This window comes from Pleuronectes platessa, chromosome 8 (genome assembly GCF_947347685.1).
Source record: "Pleuronectes platessa chromosome 8, fPlePla1.1, whole genome shotgun sequence".
Classification (NCBI taxonomy): domain Eukaryota; kingdom Metazoa; phylum Chordata; class Actinopteri; order Pleuronectiformes; family Pleuronectidae; genus Pleuronectes; species Pleuronectes platessa.
In genome coordinates, this window is record NC_070633.1 from 17,887,179 (window position 1) to 17,911,277 (window position 24,099).

Here is a 24,099-nt window from a genome sequence, read left to right on the forward strand (position 1 = left end):
TATGTACCAGTTACAATAAAAGGAAATAAGTCTCCCACTGATAATTTAACTCCATACCATTATTCATAATAAAAATAATGCATTTATTGTGTATTCAAAAAGGGATTAGAGTGCACCTCCAATCTGGACGAGATTAGAATAGAAATATTTGAGTACAGATAAAGTATTTGGGGATATTTCAACTGAACATCGACACCAAAACACACACTGACCAGTTGATTAAAAAAACACCAATAAATAAGATTGCAATTAAGGTAATAGTAGCGTTAAATTGGAAGAAAGTACAGTAAGAATCGAGAGTGCTTAAAATGGTTCAGACAAAATGTGATGAAACTTGTACCAATTAAAATTGAAAATAATATTACGTTGTCTTCTCTCTAAATTCGTTATAAGTATGATTTGCGACACAAGAATAGGGTGTGGTTAAGATGATTTGACACACTTGTGATTACAATTGTGGTGATGTGGCGGTTTCTGGTTCAGAACATAAAGGAACGGCTTTGAACATTTTAGAATCGATATAGTTAAATACTAAGAGACATTAAAGAGCAGAGAGGGAGTAAAGTTAGTCGACCAACCTCAAGAGGAGAGTCTGGTTCATCCAGGATGCTCTTTTCACTCTGTATCCGCTGCATCGTCCCTGTAGCACTGGGGTCCATTATCAGCACGTTCTGACTACCAGCTCCGCTGAACTTACAGTCACTCTTTCTGGAGTCAGTCGTCCTGCACACCTCGTAATTGTACACGTGCTGGAGAGTCCCTGTCCCCAAAGTGTCTGAGTAACGTGGTGGATAATATGGAATCACAGGGAGGTTGGAGTGATACAGGACGCGAGACTGTCTCCACCTGTAGATTTTCACTGAGATAATAACCACTACACACGTGATGAAGAGGAAGGAAACTACAGCCAGAGCCAACACTAAGTAAAAAGTCAGGTTGTCGTTGTACTCCTTGTCGTGCGTAAAGTCAGTGAACTCCGACAGCACTTCCGGGAAGCTGTCCGCCACCGCCACGTTAACAACGACTGTAGCGGAACGAGAGGGCTGCCCGTTGTCCTCCACTATAACACTCAGTCTTTGTTTCACTGCGTCTTTATCAGTGACTTGGCGGATAGTTCTTATTTCTCCATTCTGAGAGCCCACTTCAAACAGCGCCCTGTCTGTGGCTTTCTGCAGTTTATAGGAGAGCCAGGCATTCTGTCCAGAGTCCACATCCACAGCCACCACTTTAGTGACCAGATAGCCCACATCTGCTGAACGAGGCACCAGTTCAGCCACCAGAGAGCCACCAGTCTGTACTGGGTAGAGAACCTGAGGGGGGTTGTCGTTCTGGTCTTGGATCAGTATTGTCACAGTCACGTTACTACTGAGTGGAGGAGAGCCTCCATCCTGAGCTTTGACTCGGAACTGAAAATCTTTGATCTGCTCGTAGTCAAAAGTGCGCACTGCATGGATGACTCCACTATCAGCACTAACGGACACATACGAGGAGACTGGCACTCCGTTAACAGAGGAGTCCTCCAGTATGTAAGAAACACGGGCATTCTGGTTCCAGTCAGCGTCTCTGGCTTTTACTGTGAATACAGAGAGTCCTGGTGTGTTGTTTTCTACAATGTAGGCCTCGTATGAACTCCTCTCAAAGACAGGTGCGTTGTCATTCACGTCAGAGATCTGTAAGGTGAGAGTGACGCTGCTGGAGAGGGAGGGCACGCCCTCATCAGAGCAGCTCACTGTGATATTATACTCAGAGGATCTCTCTCGGTCTAATTCACTGTCTGTCACTAAGCTATAGAAATCATTTGTAGATGATTTTAAAATGAATGGTATACTTTCGCTTATTAAACATTGCACTTTTCCGTTTTCTCCAGAGTCTTTGTCTTCGATGTTTATCATTGTCACGACTGTATTAAGTTTTGCATCCTCTGAAATCACTGTTGATTTTGACATTATGTTAATTTCAGGTTTGTTGTCATTTACATCTTGTATATCTACGATTAATTTACAAGAATCTGTGAGTCCTCCGTCATCGCTAGCGAGTAAATTAATTTGAAAGTGTCTTGATTTCTCAAAGTCAATGTTTGCAATTATGGACACTTCCCCGTTTGTGGGATTAATCTCAAACATTTTCCTTATATTTTCCAATGTATTCGTAATTGAATATAGTATTTTAGCATTAGAGCCTTGATCTGCATCTGTAGCTGTAACTGTCGCTACAACTGTTCCTTTAGGTGAATTCTCAGTAACTGTAGCTTTGTATGTGGACTGTGTAAAAACAGGGGCGTTATCATTAGCGTCTAAAACTGTAATAACGATCATCATTGTTCCTGACATCTGCGGCTCTCCTCCATCTACAGCCGTTAACACGAGAGATATCTGCTCCTGTTTCTCTCTGTCTAAAGGTTTCTGTAGAACCATCTCAACATTTTTATTCCCATCAGCATTATTATGAACTTTCAGAGCAAAATTATCTGTTGGTTTTAAATTATAGGCATGGACGCCGTTAATTCCTACATCAAGATCCACAGCCCTTTCCAGAACAAATTTTGCCCCCGTGATCGTTGACTCGCTTATTTTAAATCTCATTTCATTTTTTTCAAATGTCGGTGCATTATCATTGATATCTGTGATCTGGACTGTCACACTGTAAAATTCCATAGGATTCTCTAAAATAATCTGAAAATGTAACGCACAAAGCGCGGTCTCTGTGCACAGCGCCTCTCTGTCGATTCTCTCTTTGACAAGGAGGACTCCCCTCTCTCTGTTCAGCTCGATGTACACGTCGCTGTTTCTCGTATAGATCATGGCTTTACCCGATATCAAGCGTTTTATTTCTACCCCTAAATCTTGAGCTATATTTCCGACGAGAGATCCCTTCGCCATTTCCTCTGGAATAGAGTAGCTGACCTGCCCGAACACCGTGTCGAGGAAAAGGAGAGAGATAAAGAACAGTACTTGCCGATTCATTGTTCAACCCGTCTTTTTCTCCCCTGTTAAGCTCCACCGACCGCTTAAATCCAACAAAGAAGACAACTATTAGATTCCAAATTCAAATCCCAAATTACGAGCTGGAGCCACTGGAAGTGATTCTCTTGCAAGTCGAAATCTGTATTTTTTCGAATATTATCCACAGCCCTGCATCTTCGTTCGTCTTCCGTCGTGTTCTGTCTGTGTTATGTCGTGGTAACATGGGAGGTTCTGCAACGATCCTGCTCTCACTCATCAACACTCTGGTCAACAGCGGCCCTCAGAGTTCAAACTATAACACTGCAAAAAATCCACTAAGATTAAAGTCTATGGTCACTAACAATAAACCACCTGGACATATGTTTTTATACACCTGCTATATGTGACTCTCCAATCGGCTTCTCGCAGATATAAAATGTATTGTAATGAAAATATAACTCAATTCAACGATATATATAAGATGATAGCAACAAACTAAGAGATGATGTGTTTATCAGATCTCACAGATAAAGCAAGCGTCATGATGTACAGCAGTGAAACTAAAAGAAGGGAAGAAAGAGCTCTGACAATTTTCAGCGGCTGATTAGAAGAAAATGTGAATATAATGATAATTAAACTGAGGACACAGGCATGTGCCTATGTCTATTGGTATTAACACCCATAATGGCGCCGTCGGCTGTTCTGAAGTGAGTAAAGTGAATAAGACCAATACAGCAAAAACACACAAGTGCGATATATTCCATAATATTGGCCTTTATATTAAAAAATAAAACAATTCTTATTAAAAAACAAGTAATTGGTGTGGTCATATGATGCTTGAATATAAAGAATAACAGTTGTGTTTGTTAATGAAACAGAATTAAAGGAGTCTAACCTCTAGAGGAGAGTCTGGTTCGTCCAGGATGCTCTTTTCACTCTGAATCCGCTGCATCGTCCCTGTAGAACTGGGGTCCATTATCAGCACGTTCTGACTACCAGCTCCGCCGAACTTACAGTCACTCTTTCTGGAGTCAGTCGTCCTGCACACCTCGTAATTGTACACGTGTTGGAGAGTTCCTGTCCCCAAAGTGTCTGAGTAACGTGGTGGATAATATGGAATCACAGGGAGGTTGGAGTGATACAGGACGCGAGACTGTCTCCATCTGTAGATTTTCACTGAGATAATAACCACTACACACGTGATGAAGAGGAAGGAAACTACAGCCAGAGCTAAAACTAAGTAAAAAGTCAGGTTGTCGTTGTACTCCTTGTCGTGCGTAAAGTCAGTGAACTCCGACAGCACTTCCGGGAAGCTGTCCGCCACCGCCACGTTAACAACGACTGTAGCTGAACGAGAGGGCTGCCCGTTGTCCTCCACTATAACACTCAGTCTTTGTTTCACTGCGTCTTTATCAGTGACTTGGCGGATAGTTCTTATTTCTCCATTCTGTGAGCCCACTTCAAACAGCGCCCTGTCTGTGGCTTTCTGCAGTTTATAGGAGAGCCAGGCATTCTGTCCAGAGTCCACATCCACAGCCACCACTTTAGTGACCAGATAGCCCACATCCGCTGAACGAGGCACCAGTTCAGCCACCAGAGAGCCACCAGTCTGGACTGGGTACAGAACCTGAGGGGGGTTGTCGTTCTGGTCCTGGATCAGTATTTTCACAGTCACGTTACTACTGAGTGGAGGAGAGCCTCCATCCTGAGCTTTGACTCGGAAGTGAAAATCTTTGATCTGCTCGTAGTCAAAAGAGCGCACTGCATGGATGACTCCACTATCAGCACTAACGGACACATATGAGGAGACTGGCACTCCGTTAACAGAGGAGTCCTCCAGTATGTAAGAAACACGGGCATTCTGGTTCCAGTCAGCGTCTCTGGCTTTCACTGTGAATACAGAGAGACCTGGTGTGTTGTTTTCTACAATGTAGGCCTCGTATGAGCTCCTCTCAAAGACAGGCGCGTTGTCATTCACGTCAGAGATCTGTAGTGGGACAGTGACGCTACTGGAGAGAGAGGGCACGCCCTCATCAGAGCACGTCACTGTGATATTATACAAAGAGGATCTCTCTCTGTCTAATTCACTATCTGTGACGACGGTAAAGAAATTATTTGTTGTTGATTTAATGGCAAAGGGAATATTTTCGTTTAAAATGCACATGACCTTGCCGTTTTCATTCGCGTCTGGATCTTGTATGTTAAGCATTGTCACAACTGTCCCTGGTTTCACGTTCTCTGTTACTGTGTTTGACTTAGACATGATGTTAATGGATGGAGGGTTATCATTTGTATCTGTCACATCCACAATCACTTTACATACATCGGATAATCCTCCCTGATCTGACACCTGAACATCTAGCTCGTAACGTCGCCTTTTTTCGTAATCTACATTTCCATCTAAAGTCAGTACTCCGCTATCTGGACCGATTTTAAAGAGACTCGCAGCTCCAGATTTTGAAATTGTGTATGTTACTTTCCCGTTATTGCCTTTATCCACATCAGTCGCCATTACTGTAGTTATTATAGTGCCGATAGGAGCGTTCTCTGTCACACTCACTTTGTATTCCGCTTTTGAACAAATGGGCGGATTATCATTCGCATCTATCACTGTTATGAGAATCTGCATTGTCCCCGAGAGCTGTGGTTCACCACCATCCACAGCGGTCAGAATTAATGATATATGCTCATGTTTTTCCCTGTCTAAAGGTTTCTGCAAAACCATCTCGACGTGTTTAGTCCCATCACCGCGGATGATGGTTTTCAGAGCGAAATTATCGCTGGGTTTTAGGGCGTAGCTGCTCAACCCGTTGACACCAACATCATCATCTATGGCTTTCTCTAATGCAAACCGTGCCCCTGTAAGAGCTGATTCGGTAATTTCATATTTCATTTCTCCTCTCTCAAATGTCGGAGGGTTGTCGTTTACATCGGTAATTTCGACGGTCACCGTGTAAAACTCCATTGGGTTTTCGAGGATCATTTGAAAATGGAGCGCACAGGGCATTGTTTGCCCGCAGAGCGATTCTCTGTCTATTTTTTCTTTAATAAGGAGCACTCCTCTCTCTCTCTTCAGCTCAATATATTCTTCACTGCTACCGGTGTAAATACGGGCTTTACCAGACTTCAATCTCTCCACACCCAAACCTAAATCCTGGGCTATATTGCCTACTAGAGCCCCCTTTAACATTTCCTCAGGAATATAGTAGCTGACCTGCCCGCACACTGCACCGAGAGAGAGCACTGAGATAAACAACAGCACTTGCCATCCCATCGTTCCGGTCGACTCGTCTGTGAAGGAAATAAATAAATCCTCTGTTTCTTCAACGCAGGTTCGGATTTTGACCTGATTATTCACACGTTTGGTCCTGAAGATGAGAATTATCCAAAATAAAGGAACAAAAGAATCCCATTGTACTGTCCACGCTCATGTAAATCCCGACGGTTAACTGGCTCTCTCCATTTCGAAACATATACTATGAGATGTGGAGGAGGAGGAGGGGGGGGGGGGGGGGGGTTGCTGGAACAGGGGAGGTGCTGGAACAAATGCTTCATTGGCAAATCTATGGCCAACAGCGTCCCTCTCTGTCCGCTGAGTTGAACTACAAGGTGTCTCATGCATCACAATAAAGAAATAAAAAGTAATATAAATATATAAGTAACAAATGTTTGCTGAGAAACGTTTTAACGGATTTAAAACTCAAATACACGAATTTGTGTGTTTCTGTATAACCTACGCCATACAACTTACTGCAAGGAAGAACCAATAATAGAAACCAGAATATAATACAATTAAAATAATCAAACGAAAAGTATGAACTCCCAGGCAACCATATAAGCCATTATTAAAGACTAAACAAGGGAAATGTAAAGTATTTCTCTGTGTACCATGTCCATTGTTCTAAGAAATATATAATTTGCCCTGGCCTTGGGTCTAACATACAAAACATACTGTGCAAAGTAATTTCCAATTTCAATAGAGCCCACTAGAGTTCAGATAGGAAATGTAAACATCAAAATTAATAAAAAAGATTTGTCCATGTGGTTTTGTTCATTAGAAGCCTAGCACACACAAAAAAATACGCATTAAAGGAAGACAGAAATATAGATATGGAGAAAAAGAGATGTAAAAAGAGATAGAGCGAGATATAGAGGGATAAAGAGATAGCTAGATAAAAACAGTAACATGGCTGTTCTGTGCGCTGTCCATGGTACTGAATCAAAATAACTGAAAATCAGACTGCAAGCAGAGCTAAAAGAGTAGATATGCAACTGAAACACTGAAACTGTCTCATTTACAAGAATTTACCTGAAGACGAAATGAAGAGTTTATAACTAACCTCAAGAGGAGAGTCTGGTTCGTCCAGGATGCTTTTTTCACTCTGTATCCGCTGCATCGTCCCTGTAGCACTGGGGTCCATTATAAGCACGTTCTGACTACCAGCTCCGCTGAACTTACAGTCACTCTTTCTGGAGTCAGTCGTCCTGCACACCTCGTAATTGTACACGTGCTGGAGAGTCCCTGTCCCCAAAGTGTCTGAGTAACGTGGTGGATAATATGGAATCACAGGGAGGTTGGAGTGATACAGGACGCGAGACTGTCTCCATCTGTAGATTTTCACTGAGATAATAACCACTACACACGTGATGAAGAGGAAGGAAACTACAGCCAGAGCCAGCACTAAGTAAAAAGTCAGGTTGTCGTTGTACTCCTTGTCGTGCGTAAAGTCAGTGAACTCCGACAGCACTTCCGGGAAGCTGTCCGCCACCGCAACGTTAACAACGACTGTAGCTGAACGAGAGGGCTGCCCGTTGTCCTCCACTATAACACTCAGTCTTTGTTTCACTGCGTCTTTATCAGTGACTTGGCGGATAGTTCTTATTTCTCCATTCTGTGAGCCCACTTCAAACAGCGCCCTGTCTGTGGCTTTCTGCAGTTTATAGGAGAGCCAGGCATTCTGTCCAGAGTCCACATCAACAGCCACCACTTTAGTGACCAGGTAGCCCACATCTGCTGAACGAGGCACCATCTCAGCCACCAGAGAGCCACCAGTCTGGACTGGGTACAGAACCTGAGGGGGGTTGTCGTTCTGGTCCTGGATCAGTATTTTCACAGTCACGTTGCTACTGAGTGGAGGAGAGCCTCCATCCTGAGCTTTGACTCGGAAGTGAAAATCTTTGATCTGCTCGTAGTCAAAAGAGCGCACTGCATGGATGACTCCACTATCAGCACTAACGGACACATATGAGGAGACTGGCACTCCGTTAACAGAGGAGTCCTCCAGTATGTAAGAAACACGGGCATTCTGGTTCCAGTCAGCGTCTCTGGCTTTCACTGTGAATACAGAGAGACCTGGTGTGTTGTTTTCTACAATGTAGGCCTCATATGAGCTCCTCTCAAAGACAGGCGCGTTGTCATTCACATCAGAGATCTGTAAGGTGAGAGTGACGCTGCTGGAGAGGGAGGGCACGCCCTCATCAGAGCAGGTCACTGTGATATTATACTCTGAGGATCTCTCTCTATCTAACTCACTGTCTGTCACCAAAGTAAAGAAATTATTTGACGTTGATGTTATTGTGAAATAAGTATTTTCATCAAGAGCGCAGTGGACTTTGCCATTTTCATTTGAATCTGGATCCTGAATGTTCATCATTGTCAGAACCGTGCCTGGCTTAACGTCCTCTGATATACTCGATGACGCGGACATAATATTAATAGCCGGGGGGTTATCATTTGTGTCCAGCACCTCTATTACAACTTTACATACGTCTGAGTTACCACCTTCATCTGATGCTTGGACGTCTATTTCATAATGTTGAAATTTCTCATAATCAAGTTTTCCCATTAACATAACAACACCGCTTTCCTTCTCTATGTCAAATAATTCTATGGCGCCCTTTGGAGCATTAGAAATTGAGTATGTTATGTGTCCGTGCAGACCTTCATCTGCATCAGATGCGCTCACTGTGGTTAGAACAGTTCCTTTTACGGAGTTCTCTTTTACTTTACTCGTATACTCTGTTTGACTACAAACAGGAGCGTTATCGTTAGCGTCCAGTACGGTTATGGTAATCAGAATGGTTCCAGAGAGCTGCGGCTCGCCTCCATCTGTTGCAGTTAACACTAGAGACAACTGCTCCTGCTTCTCTCGGTCAAGATGCTTCTTTAAAACCATCTCAACATTTCTACTGCTACCTTTTCTATAAGGATTTAAAATGAATGTGTCACTTGAGCTCAGCGAATAGCCACGGAGCTCATTGATACCCACATCGTCGTCAAGTGCTTTTTCTAAAACATATTTCGATCCTATTTTAGCCACCTCACTGATGTCAAATTTAATTTCACTGTTCTTAAAAACGGGAGAGTTGTCATTAATGTCGGTGATCTCGACAGTGATGCTGTAAAATTGCATTGGATTCTCTAAAATTATTTGAAAATCAAGAGCACAGGGCGTCGTCTGTCCGCACAGCGCCTCTCTGTCGATCCGCTCTTTGATTACAAGGACTCCCCTTTCTTTATTCAGCTCGATGTATTCTGTACTGTCTCCGGTATATATTCGAGCTTTCCCCGATTTCAGCCGTTTCACATCCAAACCCAAATCCTGCGCTATGTTACCGACCAAAGATCCTTTGGCCATTTCCTCAGGGATGGAGTAACTGACCTGCCCCGAAACCAAGCTGAGGGAAACAAACGACACATACAACAGTAGGCCTACTTGCCGTGTCATTGTTCCCTTCGACATATCCCGGTGCATAAAAGAGAGGTTTCAAATCCGTTTTTCAGTCAAAGAATGTTCGACAACAAAATCAGGAAAATAATCCACAATCCACAGTCGCAAGAAGGCACACAATTATCTTGCGATATCCGTGCTTGATCATATCCTTTTTCCAAGCTCTGCCTTTCGGTCATGTAAGTCTATTTCTTCCTCGGTAACGTTCAGAAATGATGGGGGAGGTCCAGCCACACTGAGCTCTGAAATCTCAGACGCCTGGCCAACAGCGTCCCTCCGAGTTGGATGCACTGAACTACATATGCACTTTTTTTTCTGATTTGTAAGTGGTTGATTATAATGGCCGGTCAATTTGTTAATTTTGATTACTCACTATTCATTAATAAAATAAAATAACTGACTTACTGCGCATCTAAAAATGACATGATGCTTTATTTCTATAGGAACACATTTTAAGCATTTCCGTTTTGCACAAATACACGGACACATAAGCCCAGAAGATCAGACACACTTGTGTGCAAAATGATCCAGCTAAAGGCAAGATGCTAAAAAAGAGGGGGGGGGACGGACGGACGGACGGACGGACGGACGGACACGCAATGATGTCCATATGACCCAGATGTTGAGAGGTTCAGGAGGGACAGATACAGTGAGGATGCATGGCGCAAGACTCTATAAGTCTGTATGTGATGTTAATTCAAATATACTTATGAATGAAACCGTATGCTAGTATGCATGAAAACAAAAGGAACAAATTGGAAATTGAAGCCATTGTAGGAGAATGTGCTTGTTCTGATGTAATGTTAACACTGATGTTCAAATCACAATTATAATTGTCTGGTAAAAATATACTTATATTAAAATCAAGTATCTAATGGTCAATTTATTTTTGAATGGTAATTCCATAAAACTCAAGGAAAAAATGCAAAAATGTATTTAATTTTCAAACACAATTGCAAAAAGAAAAAGAAAGCGACTACCAACAGCCTGCTACATAAAATCCACAAAAAGCACAGGCAGATGAATCAAGTAATCCTTTGATATTAAAGTCTTCGCCTCGAATTAATTTCTGGCTGTCATCCATCTCGTAAAGTTCCGTTTGATCTCTCTCATATCTAAACAGAAAAAGGAGGTTCTGCCTAATGTGACTAAACTCTGGATACTTGTTTCACCGACCAACCGCGTCACTTAATGACCAAATCATGAACAAAGGCAGAAAATAAAATGTTTTTGCCATGCATTCCGGTAGAGATGAGCTAGATTTGTTAATGAAAACCAACAAAAAACACATTACCATCTTTCAAGATACCACAAAAAATAACAATATGTTTACAACTTGTGAATTTAATTTATCAACAAAATAACTGTTAACTGTTATCTCTCAGTGATGGGAACCAGACATTTAATCACCCTGCAGATGCACTCTGCAACATATATGGACTCACACAGACTCACTCACCCACTACTGCAAACCCCCTCCTCAACAGAGAATGAAGCAGCAGCTGAAAAGGGGCAGTGGAGCTGTCCGCGAGTTGTGGTTCTGAAAATGCCTCAGGAGTTACTAGTTATGGACAAAAGGGCACCCAGTGTTTACTAACCTCTGAAAAAGCAAGTTAAAGGCCTCACCTCAAGAGGAGAGTCTGGTTCATCCAGGATGCTCTTTTCACTCTGTATCCGCTGCATCGTCCTTGTAGCACTGGGGTCCATTATCAGCACGTTCTGACTACCAGCTCCGCCGAACTTAGAGTCACTCTTTCTGGAGTCAGTCGTCCTGCACACCTCGTAATTGTACACGTGCTGGAGAGTCCCTGTCCCCAAAGTGTCTGAGTAACGTGGTGGATAATATGGAATCACGGGGAGGTTGGAGTGATACATGACGCGAGACTGTCTCCACCTGTAGATTTTCACCGAGATAATAACCACCACACACGTGATGAAGAGGAAGGAAACTACAGCCAGAGCCAACACTAAGTAAAAAGTCAGGTTGTCGTTGTACTCCTTGTCGTGCGTAAAGTCAGTGAACTCCGACAGCACTTCCGGGAAGCTGTCCGCCACCGCTACGTTAACAACGACTGTAGCTGAACGAGAAGGCTGCCCGTTGTCCTCCACTATAACACTCAGTCTTTGTTTCACTGCGTCTTTATCAGTGACTTGGCGGATAGTTCTTATTTCTCCATTCTGTGAGCCCACTTCAAACAGCGCCCTGTCTGTGGCTTTCTGCAGTTTATAGGAGAGCCAGGCATTCTGTCCAGAGTCCACATCCACAGCCACCACTTTAGTGACCAGATAGCCCACATCTGCTGAACGAGGCACCAGTTCAGCCACCACAGAGCCACCAGTCTGGACTGGGTACAGAACCTGAGGAGGGTTGTCGTTCTGGTCCTGGATCAGTATTTTCACACTAGTGTTACTAGTGAGTGGAGGAGAGCCTCCATCCTGAGCTTTGACAATAAATACAAGCTGCTTGATCTGTTCATAATCAAATGAGCGCACTGCATGTATAACTCCAGTTTCTGAGTTAATAGATACATAAGAAGACACTGGGTTGCCACTGACCTGTGTTTCCTCTAGAAGGTATGAAATTCTTGCATTTTGATTCCAATCAGAATCTTGTGCGCTCAGAGTGAATATTGACATCCCAGGAATATTATTTTCAATGATATCAGCAGAATAATTCGGTTTGTTAAAGACTGGAGCGTTATCGTTTACATCAGATATTTTGAGGTGTATAGTTACTTTAGTGAAAAGTGGAGGTGACCCTGAATCGGTAGCACTTATGGTTATGTTGTATTCTGGTTTGGATTCACGATCAAAGGGTACATCTGAAAGCAAATTATAATAATTAGTCAAAGATGATTGGATTTTAAATGGTAGTTTGGGATCCACCGAGCAGGTTATTTGACCATTTCTTTCAGAGTCAGCATCTTTTACATTAAAAACTGCTATCGTCGTGCCTGGAGGGACATCCTCTGAAATCAGACTGGTGAAAGACATAATATTTATAGCTGGAGCATTATCATTTATGTCAGTGACCTCAACAACAACTTTGCTTGCGTCACTTAAGCCACCCTGGTCTTTGGCGATCACTCTTATTTCATATTTTTTGTCTTTTTCGAAATCAATATTATCAGCAACTGTTATTTTGCCAGATAAACTGTCAATCTTAAACATTTTCCCAGATTTTCCCTTTACATTTGAGAAAGTATATGTAACTAGGCCATAAGACCCACTGTCAGCATCTGAAGCATTCACAGTAGTTATATAGGTGCCTATAGGTGCATTTTCTGTCACAGAGGCAGTGTACAGTGATTGATTAAATACGGGAGAATTATCGTTAGCATCTAGAACAGTGATCTCTATGTTTACTGTACCCGATCGCTGTGGAGTTCCTCCGTCCACTGCTATCAGTTTTAATGAGAGGTGTGGTTTCATCTCTCTGTCTAATGGCTTCTCTAAAATCATTACCGCGAATTTGAGTCCGTCTGCGTTCGAGTGCTGCTTCAGAGCAAAATTATCATTCAGCGATAAAACATAATTTTGCAGGCTGTTCGGCCCCGCGTCGGGATCATATGCGCTTTCTAAATCGAAATGCAACCCCATCATTGCAGATTCGCTAATTTCTAGGTTTATCACTTTATTTTTGAAAGTTGGCGCATGGTCATTCACGTCTAATATTTCTACCGTCACCCTGTGCAGTTCAATTGGATTCTCTAAAATAATTTCAAAGCTGAAACTACACGGTGTCACGTCTCCACAAAGCTCCTCTCGGTCTATTCTCTCATTCACGACTAGTATCCCTTTGTCTGTTTTCAGCTCAGTATACTGGTTGTTCTCCCCCGTCACGATGCGGGCGCGACCAGCACGAAGCCTTCTCAGATCCAAACCAAGGTCTTGTGCTACATTACCGATTAGCGAACCTTTCTTCATCTCCTCCGGTATCGAATAACGGATTTGGCCGCAGACGGTAGACATCATTAAGACAAAAATGAAGAGTTGCAATGCAAGTGTCCAACACGACAGCCATTTTCCGCATCGATGCTGGCGTATCCCCATGTCGGTAAAAGACAAATCCAATTGAAACAGTAAATTAAATCCTTCTGCCCGACACGTAGATGCAAGCTGTACACTCCAGTTCAATATAGCTGCATTTCTCTTCAGCAGAATTGTTCGAGTATTTAAACAAAAACACGCCGTCTCAGAGCAACTGTGGTTGTGTCAGACGCCTCCTTATATGAGGGCTGTGTTTCCTCCTCCTGCCTTTCTCTCCTCTATCACAGTCGTAACAAAACTAAACTCCGTTTTACTGATCAACAGCGTCCCTTAGAGTCCAAACGGCGGCAAGAACATGGATAACCACAACTGGGATATGAATTAATTTCAATGCAATCCAGTGTGTGAGCCAACAGAGAGAGAGAATAAAACTAGTGGAACTATTAATAATAATAAATTGAGCGTCTTTAACCAGGATACACAATCAAACTACATACTCCAAGAACAATCAAACAGTCGAGAGCCAGAGAGTACAATAAGAAATAAAGTTAGAAAGAGAAAAGGTACAAGATGACATTGTATTGTAATCAGCAAACCTCTGGACAACAGTCTGTTGCAAAATTGAATATTGGCAAGTAATAACTCCACTTTAAGACACAATGCAAAGGAGAATATGTGAAATAGGAGGGAATTATTGTTTCAAAATGAGCATAACTTGATATGTATAAGTTTATAAATATAAATAGAGAAGCAGTGATATTAGGTGATACACATTTGGGTGGGAGCTTTCCCTGGTGCTGAATAAGAAAGCATGGTGCAAAGTAGTTCACAATGAATTCAACGTTAGACACAATGAAAAACACGATACAAATACGATTGTTAATTACTTAACTAACCTCTAGAGGAGAGTCTGGTTCATCCAGGATGCTCTTTTCACTCTGTATCCGCTGCATCGTCCCTGTAGCACTGGGGTCCATTATCAGCACGTTCTGACTACCAGCTCCGTTGAACTTACAGTCACTCTTTCTGGAGTCAGTCGTCCTGCACACCTCGTAATTGTACACGTGTTGGAGAGTCCCTGTCCCCAAAGTGTCTGAGTAACGTGGTGGATAATATGGAATCACAGGGAGGTTGGAGTGATACAGGACGCGAGACTGTCTCCACCTGTAGATTTTCACTGAGATAATAACCACTACACACGTGATGAAGAGGAAGGAAACTACAGCCAGAGCCAGCACTAAGTAAAAAGTCAGGTTGTCGTTGTACTCCTTGTCGTGCGTAAAGTCAGTGAACTCCGACAGCACTTCCGGGAAGCTGTCCGCCACCACCACGTTAACAACGACTGTAGCGGAACGAGAGGGCTGCCCGTTGTCCTCCACTATAACACTCAGTCTTTGTTTCACTGCGTCTTTATCAGTGACTTGGCGGATGGTTCTTATTTCTCCATTCTGTGAGCCCACTTCAAACAGCGCCCTGTCTGTGGCTTTTTGCAGTTTATAGGAGAGCCAGGCATTCTGTCCAGAGTCCACATCAACAGCCACCACTTTAGTGACCAGGTAGCCCACATCTGCTGAACGAGGCACCAGTTCAGCCACCACAGAGCCACCAGTCTGGACTGGGTACAGAACCTGAGGGGGGTTGTCGTTCTGGTCCTGGATCAGTATTTTCACAGTCACGTTGCTACTGAGAGGAGGAGAGCCTCCATCCTGAGCTCTGACCACTAACCGAAGCTCTTTAATTTGCTCATAATCAAACGAGCGCACTGCATGTATAACTCCAGTTTCACTGTTGACGGAGACGTAGGCCGAGGTCGGATTACCACTGATCTGTGTATCCTCTAGAAAGTACGAAATTCTGGCGTTTTGATTCCAATCAATATCTCGTGCCTTGACAGAAAATATGGACATTCCTGGGGAATTATTTTCGGCCACGTGAGCAATGTAGCTAATTTGGTCAAATGACGGGGCGTTGTCATTCACGTCAGAGATTTTCAACCGTAATATTGTTGTAGTGGACAACGATGGTGATCCTGAATCGGCCGCCCTAACAGTTATGTTGTACTCTGGCACAGCTTCTCTGTCAAAAGGTGACTCCGTTAATAATGCATAGTAATTAGTTAATGTTGATTTTATTTTAAAAGGGAGGCTTCTGTCTGTTGTGCAAATAATGTGACCATTTTGTTCTGAGTCTGCGTCAATCACATTAATTATTGCAACTGTGGTGCCCAAGGGAGAATCCTCCGGCACCGGGCTGGAGAATGACATCACATTTATGATCGGTGCATTATCATTGACGTCTACAATCTCGATCAGCACCTTGCTTGAATCTGTCAAACCTCCTTGGTCCATAGCCTCAATCATAATTTCGTATTTCTTATCTTTTTCATAATCCACTTGCCCTGAAAGAATAATGGTTCCTGTTGTGCTGTCCAAATTAAATATGTCTGCCAGCTGTGCTTTCATATTTGAAAATCTATATGTAACCTGACCATTTGAACCACTGTCTGCATCACTTGCATTCACTGTAGTGATATAGGTGCCTTTTATAGCATTTTCATGAACAGCAGCCCTGTATAGAGACTGGTTAAATACGGGGGGATTATCATTAATATCGAGCACTGTAATATATATATTTACTGTACCGGATCTATGCGGAGTCCCACCATCAACAGCGATGAGCCTCAGGGATATTTTTGGCTCGGTTTCTCTGTCTAATGGTTTTTGTAAAATCATCTCGGCATATTTTCGACCATCAGGACTTGAGTGTTGCTTCAAATTAAATATGTCATTGGCAGATAGAATATATTTCTGCAGAGCGTTACTGCCCGCATCTGCGTCCTCCGCACTTGCTAATAAAAAGCGCGAACCCAGTGCAGCTGACTCACTTATTTCAAATTTGATTTCATCGTTTTCAAAGGTAGGAGAGTTATCATTTATGTCAGTTATTTCCACTGTTATTCGGTGCAGCTCCATCGGATTTTCTAAAATAACCTCAAAGCTGAAGCTGCACGGTGTCACGTCTCCACAAAGCTGCTCTCGGTCTATTCTCTCGTTCACGACTAAGATGCCTTTGTCTGTTTTCAGCTCGGTGTACTGGATGCTTTGTCCGGTCACGATACGGGCACGGCCAGAACGGAGCCTTTGCACATCTAATCCAAGGTCTTGAGCTACGTTACCAATAACTGAGCCCTTTTTCATCTCCTCTGGAATTGTGTACCTTATTTGGCCGGATGCGATGTGACTGAAACACCACAGGAACAGCAGAAAAAGCCTTACTGGCCTGCAATACAAACGCCATTTTACGCAGGAGGGAGGAGAATTTCCCAACGCCATTGCACGAAAAATAAAAGATACTATACCAACAGCCTGCTACATAAGATCCAGAAAAAACAGAGGTAGTGGAATCAAGAAATCCTTCGATATTAAAGTCCTTGCTCCGAATGATTTTCTGGCTGTTGTCCTCGTTAAGTGCAGTTTGATCTCTCTCGTGTCTAAACAGAAAACTGAGGTTCTGCCTCCGCTGAATCACCTCTGGATTTTGTTTCACTGACCAACAGCGTCCCTTACTGTCCAAAGCATGAACGTCATGAACACAGGCAGAATATAACATGTTTTTGCCATGCATTCCGGTGGAGTTCCGCTAGGTTTATTAACAAAAACAAACACAAAATACATTACCATCCATCAAGATAACACACAAAAAAAGACCATGTTTACATGTTTGGAATTTCATTCATCACTAACATAATTGTACAACTCTCAGTGATAGAAACCGAACCTTAAATCACCCCGGAGATGCACTCTGCAACATATATGGACTCACATACTCACTCTCTCACCCACCACGGCAAACCCCCTCCTCCGCAGAGAAATAAGCAGCAGTTGAAAAGGGGCAGAGGAGCTGTCCACGAGTTGTGGTTCTGAAAATGCCTAACGAGTGGTCAAAAGGGCACCCACTGCTTACTAACCACTCTGAAAAAGCACAGACATAACTTTAATCAAAACGTTAAAGGCCTCACCTCAAGAGGAGAGTCTGGTTCATCCAGGATGCTCTTTTCACTCTGTATCCGCTGCATCGTCCCTGTAGCACTGGGGTCCATTATCAGCACGTTCTGACTACCAGCTCCGCCGAATTTAGAGTCACTCTTTCTGGAGTCAGTCGTCCTGCACACCTCGTAATTGTACACGTGCTGGAGAGTCCCTGTCCCCAAAGTGTCTGAGTAACGTGGTGGATAATATGGAATCACAGGGAGGTTGGAGTGATACAGGACGCGAGACTGTCTCCACCTGTAGATTTTCACTGAGATAATAACCACCACACACGTGATGAAGAGGAAGGAAACTACAGCCAGAGCCAACACTAAGTAAAAAGTCAGGTTGTCGTTGTACTCCTTGTCGTGCGGAAACTCAGTGAACTCCGACAGCACTTCCGGGAAGCTGTCCGCCACCGCCACGTTAACAACGACTGTAGCTGAATGAGAGGGCTGCCCGTTGTCCTCCACTATAACACTCAGTCTTTGTTTCACTGCGTCTTTATCAGTGACTTGACGGATAGTTCTTATTTCTCCATTCTGTGAGCCCACTTCAAACAGCGCCCTGTCTGTGGCTTTCTGCAGTTTATAGGAGAGCCAGGCATTCTGTCCAGAGTCCACATCAACAGCCACCACTTTAGTGACCAGATAGCCCACATCTGCTGAACGAGGCACCAGTTCAGCCACTAGAGAGCCACCAGTCTGGACTGGGTATAGCACCTGAGGGGGGTTGTCGTTCTGGTCCTGAATACTTAATTTCACAGTCGTATTACTACTCAAAGGTGGGGAGCCCCCATCCTGTCCTTTTACTAGAATATTTATAGTTTTAATTTGCTCATAGTCAAATGATCTCACTGCTTGTATAACTCCAGTTTCTGCGTTAACAGATATGTAAGTGGATATGGGGTTACCGTTCATCTGAGTGTCAATAAGCAGGTAAGAGACACGTGCGTTCTGCCCCGAGTCAAAGTCGTGTGCCTTTACGGAAAACACAGATAATCCTGGTGAGTTATTTTCCATAATATTAGCTTCATAATTACTCTGTTCAAATACAGGGGCGTTATCATTGACGTCAGAGACTCTAAGTGTTATGGTCTTGTTAATTGAGAGTGGTGGGCTTCCATCATCCACGGCAGAGAAAGTTATATTGTACTCAGGATTACGCTCCCTGTCAAGTGCACCGCTTGTTACCAGAGTGTAATAATTCTTTAGAGTTGACTGGATTGTGAACGGGATATTGTCTTTAACTGAGCAGCTCACTTTGCCATTTTTGCCTGAATCTACATCTTTAACGTTAATTATTGCTACAGTGGTTCCACTCGGGGAATTCTCGGCGATGGTACTGGAAAACGAGGTCAGTGTTATTACTGGCGCATTGTCATTTACATCCGTCACCTCAATTATGACATTTGTTGATGTGCTTTGTCCACCTTGATCTTTTGCCAGCACACCGATCTCATATATTTTATTCTCCTCATAATCAATAACACCGTTTACAGTCAAATCGCCGGTGTTTTCATCCAGGATAAATAGTTCTGCAACATTACTGGACATATGATTAAAGTGATACGTGACACGACCGTTCATTCCTTCATCTGCATCTGTTGCGCTCAAGCTCACCACTAGGGTTCCTTTTGGCACATTTTCTATAACCGAAGCCTTGAAAATTGCCTGCGTAAAAACGGGGGCATTATCATTTGTGTCTCGGACGGTTACATGTATTTTTAGTGTCCCTGAACGCTGTGGTTCCCCCCCGTCCACAGCAGTTAGCGTGAGAAGCAGCTTTTCTTCTTTCTCTCGATCTAAAGCACCGGCGAGATACAGCTGTGCATATTTATGACCATTGGGGCTGGACAGGACCTTTATATTAAAATGCGTCGTTGGGTGTAACGTATAGCCATGTAAAGCGTTAACACCCACATCTAGGTCGGTGGCACTCATTTGTAATATTTCGGTACCTGGAAGAGCAGATTCGAGTATTTCTAAATGCATTTCTTTCTCGCGAAACACGGGTGCATTATCGTTTACATCCAACACCTCCACTACGACGCTGTGCAGTTGCATTGGATTCATCATTATCATTTCAAAATTTAAGCTACAGGGCGATGTCTGCCCACAGAGCTGCTCTCGATCTATTATTTCTCCCACGACCAGAGTCCCTTTGTCTACATCCAGCCGGATATACTCGTTGCTATCACCACTAACAATTCGGGCACTTCCTAATTTCAGTCTTTTAGCGTCGATACCCAGATCTTCAGCCACGTTTCCGACAAAGGAGCCCTTTCTCATCTCCTCTGGGACAGAGTAGCGGATCTGGCACACTGTCGCCTCGATGAGAAAAACAAGTATGAAGGCCCGTACTTGCCTTTTAAGCGTGGATCCGTTACTGATACGAATCATATTCACGAGGCAATCCGCCATAAAAAGGGTCCACAACAGTCTGCTTATTATCCCGTATATTTCCTCTGCTGATGTGTTTGTAATCCGCAGCGGGGCAACGAATAAATTTGTAAATCACCCGGAATATTTAAGCACCGAATGCCCTGCTCTCCGCTGTGCACTAAGACGACGACTGGAGGTGTAGCTGCATTTCAAAGGCTTCACATTTGCTTAGAAGGGCAACAGCGGCCCTCAGAGTCTAATATGAAAATAACAAGACCAGTCACAACTGAAAGGGTGGTGGGGGGATCTAGAAATTATCTTTAATTAAATTTGTGCATAGGTGAGTTGCATAAAAATCTAAACAAAATAATATAAATGATTCAGCTCATAAGATGCTTGAATGGCAGTGACAAGTTAGGAGAGCAAAATTCAGTGGAGCCAGAATGTAGTTTGTGAGTGAAAACCCACATTTGTTGTACTAGTTTTGGAATCTCATCCAGACTCTGCAGAGGACAATGTAAAAGTTCTAATCACAACAGACAAAAACACACAGACATCATTATAGATTGATATCAGCTGATACCGTCACAATGTGCACCGTCCTCACTGCCTCCTTCACTTCTCAGTCAACTGGCTCAACTCTGATTTGAGAAAGTAACTACAAGTAATAATGACACCAAAGAGACAAGCCACAGAAAATAAATAACCTATATGTAATCTAGAAATACACTAAGTTTTTGATGAATGATGGATCAACAAACTCACCTCAAGAGGAGAGTCTGGTTCATCCAGGATGCTCTTTTCACTCTGTATCCGCTGCATCGTCCCTGTAGCACTGGGGTCCATTATCAGCACGTTCTGACTACCAGCTCCGCCGAACTTACAGTCACTCTTTCTGGAGTCAGTCGTCCTGCACACCTCGTAATTGTACACGTGTTGGGGAGTCCCTGTCCCCAAAGTGTCTGAGTAACGTGGTGGATAATATGGAATCACAGGGAGATTGGAGTGATACATTACGCGAGACTGTCTCCATCTGTAGATTTTCACTGAGATAATAACCACTACACACGTGATGAAGAGGAAGGAAACTACAGCCAGAGCCAGCACTAAGTAAAAAGTCAGGTTGTCGTTGTACTCCTTGTCGTGCGTAAAGTCAGTGAACTCCGACAGCACTTCCGGGAAGCTGTCCGCCACCGCCACGTTAACAACGACTGTAGCTGAACGAGAGGGCTGCCCGTTGTCCTCCACTATAACACTCAGTCTTTGTTTCACTGCATCTTTATCAGTGACTTGGCGGATAGTTCTTATTTCTCCATTCTGTGAGCCCACCTCAAACAGCGCCCTGTCTGTGGCCTTCTGCAGTTTATAGGAGAGCCAGGCATTCTGTCCAGAGTCCACATCCACAGCCACCACTTTAGTGACCAGATAGCCCACATCTGCTGAACGAGGCACCATTTCAGCCACCAGAGAGCCACCAGTCTGGACTGGGTACAGAACCTGAGGGGGGTTGTCGTTCTGGTCTTGGATCAGTATTCTGACCGTGGCCACTGAGCTCAGAGGAGGGGATCCGGCATCACGAGCAGTTACGTTAAATTCAAACCACTTAATTTGTTCGTAATCAAAAGACCTCACTGCATGAATGGCACCAGTTTCTGAATTTACTGACACTAAAGAAGACACTTGTACCCCGTTGATCTGTTTCTCATCTATAAAGTATGAAACGCGAGCGTTTTGGCCCCCGTCTGCATCGGTAGCGCTGAGAGTAAACACGGAAAATCCAGGAGAATTGTTTTCTGGCAGAGTTTGGCTGTATTCCGATTTATCAAATTTGGGTGGGTTGTCATTCACGTCAGACACTTTGACGTTAATGTTTTTAGTAGTTGACAGAGGCGGAGAGCCTTGGTCATAAACTGTTATGGTGATGTTATACTCAGGGATACTTTCTCTGTCCAATATGTTTTCAGTTAGAATGGTGTAATATCCAGTTAATGAAGACTCAATGTTGAAAGGTACGTCAGAGTTAATGGAGCACTTAACCACACCATTACCGCCAGAGTCTTCGTCATCAACATTAACAACAGCTATAGTTGTACCCGGGGGCGAATCCTCGGATATAGAATTAGAAAATGACATGAGCTGTATTGTTGGAACGTTGTCATTCTCATCAATTACTTGAACAATAACTTTGCACGTGTCTGTATAACCCCCGTGGTCACTAGCCTGCACGTTTAGTTGATAACTCTTAGATCTTTCAAAATCTAAGTTACCCGCAACTTTAATCTCTCCAGTTTTAACATTCACTTCAAAAAGCTGCTTCGCTTCTCTGCCAACGTGAGCTATGGAATATGTTATTTCCCCATTAACCCCTTTATCTGCATCACTTGCACTAACAGTGGTTACCACTGTCCCTACAGGAGAATTCTCCTTGACATCTGCTTTATAAACAGGCTGACTACACACTGGTGCATTATCGTTAGCGTCCAGGACAGTTATATGAATACGCACTGTTCCTGTTCTACGTGGCTCGCCGCCATCTGAGGCGATCAGCACGAGTGTGTGCGTCTCCTCTTTCTCTCGGTCTAACGGGTTCTGTAAAACCATCTCTATATATCTGCCTCCATCCGGTTGGTTCTGTACTTCCAATTTGAAATTATCTAAGGGCTTAAGGGTATATTTTTGGATGTCATTAATAGCAACATCAGGGTCGTCTGCGCTCTCCAATGAGAAGCGAGTACCTACAGCAGCATTTTCGACTATTTTCAAATTAACAGCATCTTTTGGGAACAACGGACTATTATCATTAATATCTATCACCTCCACTGTTACTCGATAAAGCTGGATTGGATTTTCTAGAATTACCTCGAAACTAAAGCTGCATGGCGTCGTCTTTCCACAAAGCTCTTCCCGGTCGATTCGCTCTTTAATAACAAGGGTGCCTTTGTCTCGGTTCAAATCAACATATTGTCGGCTGCCTTTTGTAATAATGCGCGCTTTACCTGATATGAGCCTCGCCACATCCAAGCCTAAATCTCGAGCAATGTTTCCGACAAACGACCCCTCTGCCTGCTCCTCTGGTACGGAATACCGAGCCTGTCCAGTCACTGAGCTCAGATGGAAAAGACAAAGAATAAAAACCAACGCCTGACATCGGCCTCTGCGGGCGATTTTCCACTCACAGGCCATAATAAATCCAAAGATGCAGACGCAGTGATCCCTTTCACTTCAGAACCGATGCAATATAATCCACAAATTAAAAAAGGTAGTGATGTTTCAGCAGATAGATTCCACACGTTTAAGCATTGACGAACCAGACCGTCTTCTTTCTGAGCAGTAAGTCGATAAATGGAGTTAAAGGGGTGGACCGCTGCACTGTATATTTAGACAGTTAAGTCAGTGATGTATCAACAGCGGCGCTCAGAGCTCATCTACGGTAATGTATCTGATCTGCACATTATTAGGAACAGTTTAAATATTGTATACAAAGAATACACACAGGATTTAACCCTATTTCAACATTTTGGAATAAAGCTCTAAGGTGAGCAGTACGATTGAAGACTGCTTTTACACTAAAAAGACTACGTTCCATAAACGGTGTTTATGTTTAAGATGACAGCAAGATCAATATGTTAAGTTAATTAAAGCTGGATTTCCAAGACATCATAACTCACTCTGCAAGGGTTAAATAGTAGTGGTGATCTTTAAAATACAATGTATTAATACGAAAATTAACCTTAAACATAAATAAATAGTAAAGTCCATTGCTATAAATCTCACGACTGAAAAAAATAGGATGAGTAAGGGATACAAGTGTGAAAATTATTATTTTATTTTTGTCATATTTCTTTTTATTATTTTACCCGGTTCTGAGACAACGCCGATGTTTTTATTTATATATAACTTCTGGTTATTAGTTATATTAATGAATGACCGGAACTGCATGGAGAAAAGTTGTTGATACATTTATCATTAATAAAGTGGCCATATTTGAGTTTTGCTGTTAACATTATTAAAATGGTAACATCGA

The 24,099-nt window shown here is 43.1% G+C and overlaps 7 protein-coding genes across 11 annotated transcripts in view; all 7 read right to left on the reverse strand.

The window, feature by feature from the left end:
- The window catches only part of LOC128445521 (protocadherin gamma-A4), a 248,766-nt gene that overhangs the window by 104,634 nt on the left and 120,033 nt on the right, over nucleotides 1-24,099 (reverse strand). Inside the window, exon 1 of one of the 5 annotated variants that reach the window (XM_053428275.1) lies at nucleotides 3,838-6,405. The exons of the other annotated variants lie outside the window; for them this stretch is intronic. Within the exon in view, the coding sequence (XP_053284250.1) occupies nucleotides 3,838-6,216 (2,379 nt within the window). The 5' untranslated portion in view covers nucleotides 6,217-6,405. Of the gene's footprint in view, nucleotides 1-3,837; nucleotides 6,406-24,099 lie in introns of those variants that run through there. 5 annotated transcript variants of the gene reach the window in all.
- LOC128446318 (protocadherin gamma-A2-like) lies at nucleotides 525-3,272 on the reverse strand. Its single transcript, XM_053429336.1, has one exon. It carries the CDS (start codon nucleotides 2,961-2,963, stop codon nucleotides 525-527), a length of 2,439 nt encoding a protein of 812 aa, XP_053285311.1. The 5' UTR covers nucleotides 2,964-3,272.
- LOC128445526 (protocadherin gamma-A2) lies at nucleotides 7,238-9,870 on the reverse strand. The gene has a single exon (XM_053428280.1). It carries the CDS (start codon nucleotides 9,695-9,697, stop codon nucleotides 7,238-7,240), a length of 2,460 nt encoding a protein of 819 aa, XP_053284255.1. The 5' UTR covers nucleotides 9,698-9,870.
- LOC128446319 (protocadherin gamma-A10) lies at nucleotides 11,267-13,895 on the reverse strand. The gene is made up of 2 exons (XM_053429337.1): nucleotides 13,340-13,895; nucleotides 11,267-12,055 (listed from the first exon to the last, which is right to left on the reverse strand). The coding sequence occupies exons 1-2, from the start codon at nucleotides 13,724-13,726 to the stop codon at nucleotides 11,267-11,269; spliced, it is 1,176 nt and encodes a 391-aa protein (XP_053285312.1). The 5' UTR covers nucleotides 13,727-13,895.
- On the reverse strand, nucleotides 14,551-17,244 carry LOC128445530 (protocadherin gamma-A1). Its single transcript, XM_053428283.1, has one exon. The coding sequence runs from the start codon at nucleotides 16,993-16,995 to the stop codon at nucleotides 14,551-14,553; it is 2,445 nt and encodes an 814-aa protein (XP_053284258.1). The 5' UTR covers nucleotides 16,996-17,244.
- On the reverse strand, nucleotides 17,661-20,249 carry LOC128446320 (protocadherin gamma-A5). The gene has a single exon (XM_053429338.1). It carries the CDS (start codon nucleotides 20,112-20,114, stop codon nucleotides 17,661-17,663), a length of 2,454 nt encoding a protein of 817 aa, XP_053285313.1. The 5' UTR covers nucleotides 20,115-20,249.
- LOC128446321 (protocadherin gamma-A10-like) lies at nucleotides 20,254-23,396 on the reverse strand. Its single transcript, XM_053429340.1, has 3 exons — nucleotides 22,904-23,396; nucleotides 20,841-21,616; nucleotides 20,254-20,277 (listed from the first exon to the last, which is right to left on the reverse strand). Exons 1-3 carry the CDS (start codon nucleotides 23,256-23,258, stop codon nucleotides 20,254-20,256), a joined length of 1,155 nt encoding a protein of 384 aa, XP_053285315.1. The 5' UTR covers nucleotides 23,259-23,396.

What these genes read in the sequence shown, in the direction of transcription:
- LOC128446318 (XM_053429336.1), bottom strand. Translation starts at nt 2,963, where the DNA reads ATGAATCGGCAAGTACTGTTCTTTATCTCTCTCCTTTTCCTCGACACG.
- LOC128445526 (XM_053428280.1), bottom strand. Translation starts at nt 9,697, where the DNA reads ATGCACCGGGATATGTCGAAGGGAACAATGACACGGCAAGTAGGCCTA.
- LOC128446319 (XM_053429337.1), bottom strand. Translation starts at nt 13,726, where the DNA reads ATGGGGATACGCCAGCATCGATGCGGAAAATGGCTGTCGTGTTGGACA. An exon ending in TGACGGTAGAAATATTAGAC is followed by an intron (nt 12,056 to 13,339) that starts GTGAATGACCAT and finishes ATACTGATCCAG; the next exon opens with GACCAGAACGACAACCCTCC.
- LOC128445530 (XM_053428283.1), bottom strand. Translation starts at nt 16,995, where the DNA reads ATGGCGTTGGGAAATTCTCCTCCCTCCTGCGTAAAATGGCGTTTGTAT.
- LOC128446320 (XM_053429338.1), bottom strand. Translation starts at nt 20,114, where the DNA reads ATGGCGGATTGCCTCGTGAATATGATTCGTATCAGTAACGGATCCACG.
- LOC128446321 (XM_053429340.1), bottom strand. Translation starts at nt 23,258, where the DNA reads ATGGCCTGTGAGTGGAAAATCGCCCGCAGAGGCCGATGTCAGGCGTTG. An exon ending in AAATCCAATCCAGCTTTATC is followed by an intron (nt 21,617 to 22,903) that starts GAGTAACAGTGG and finishes GCTCAGTGGCCA; the next exon opens with CGGTCAGAATACTGATCCAA. An exon ending in AACCAGACTCTCCTCTTGAG is followed by an intron (nt 20,278 to 20,840) that starts GTGAGTTTGTTG and finishes TTTGAAATGCAG; the next exon opens with CTACACCTCCAGTCGTCGTC.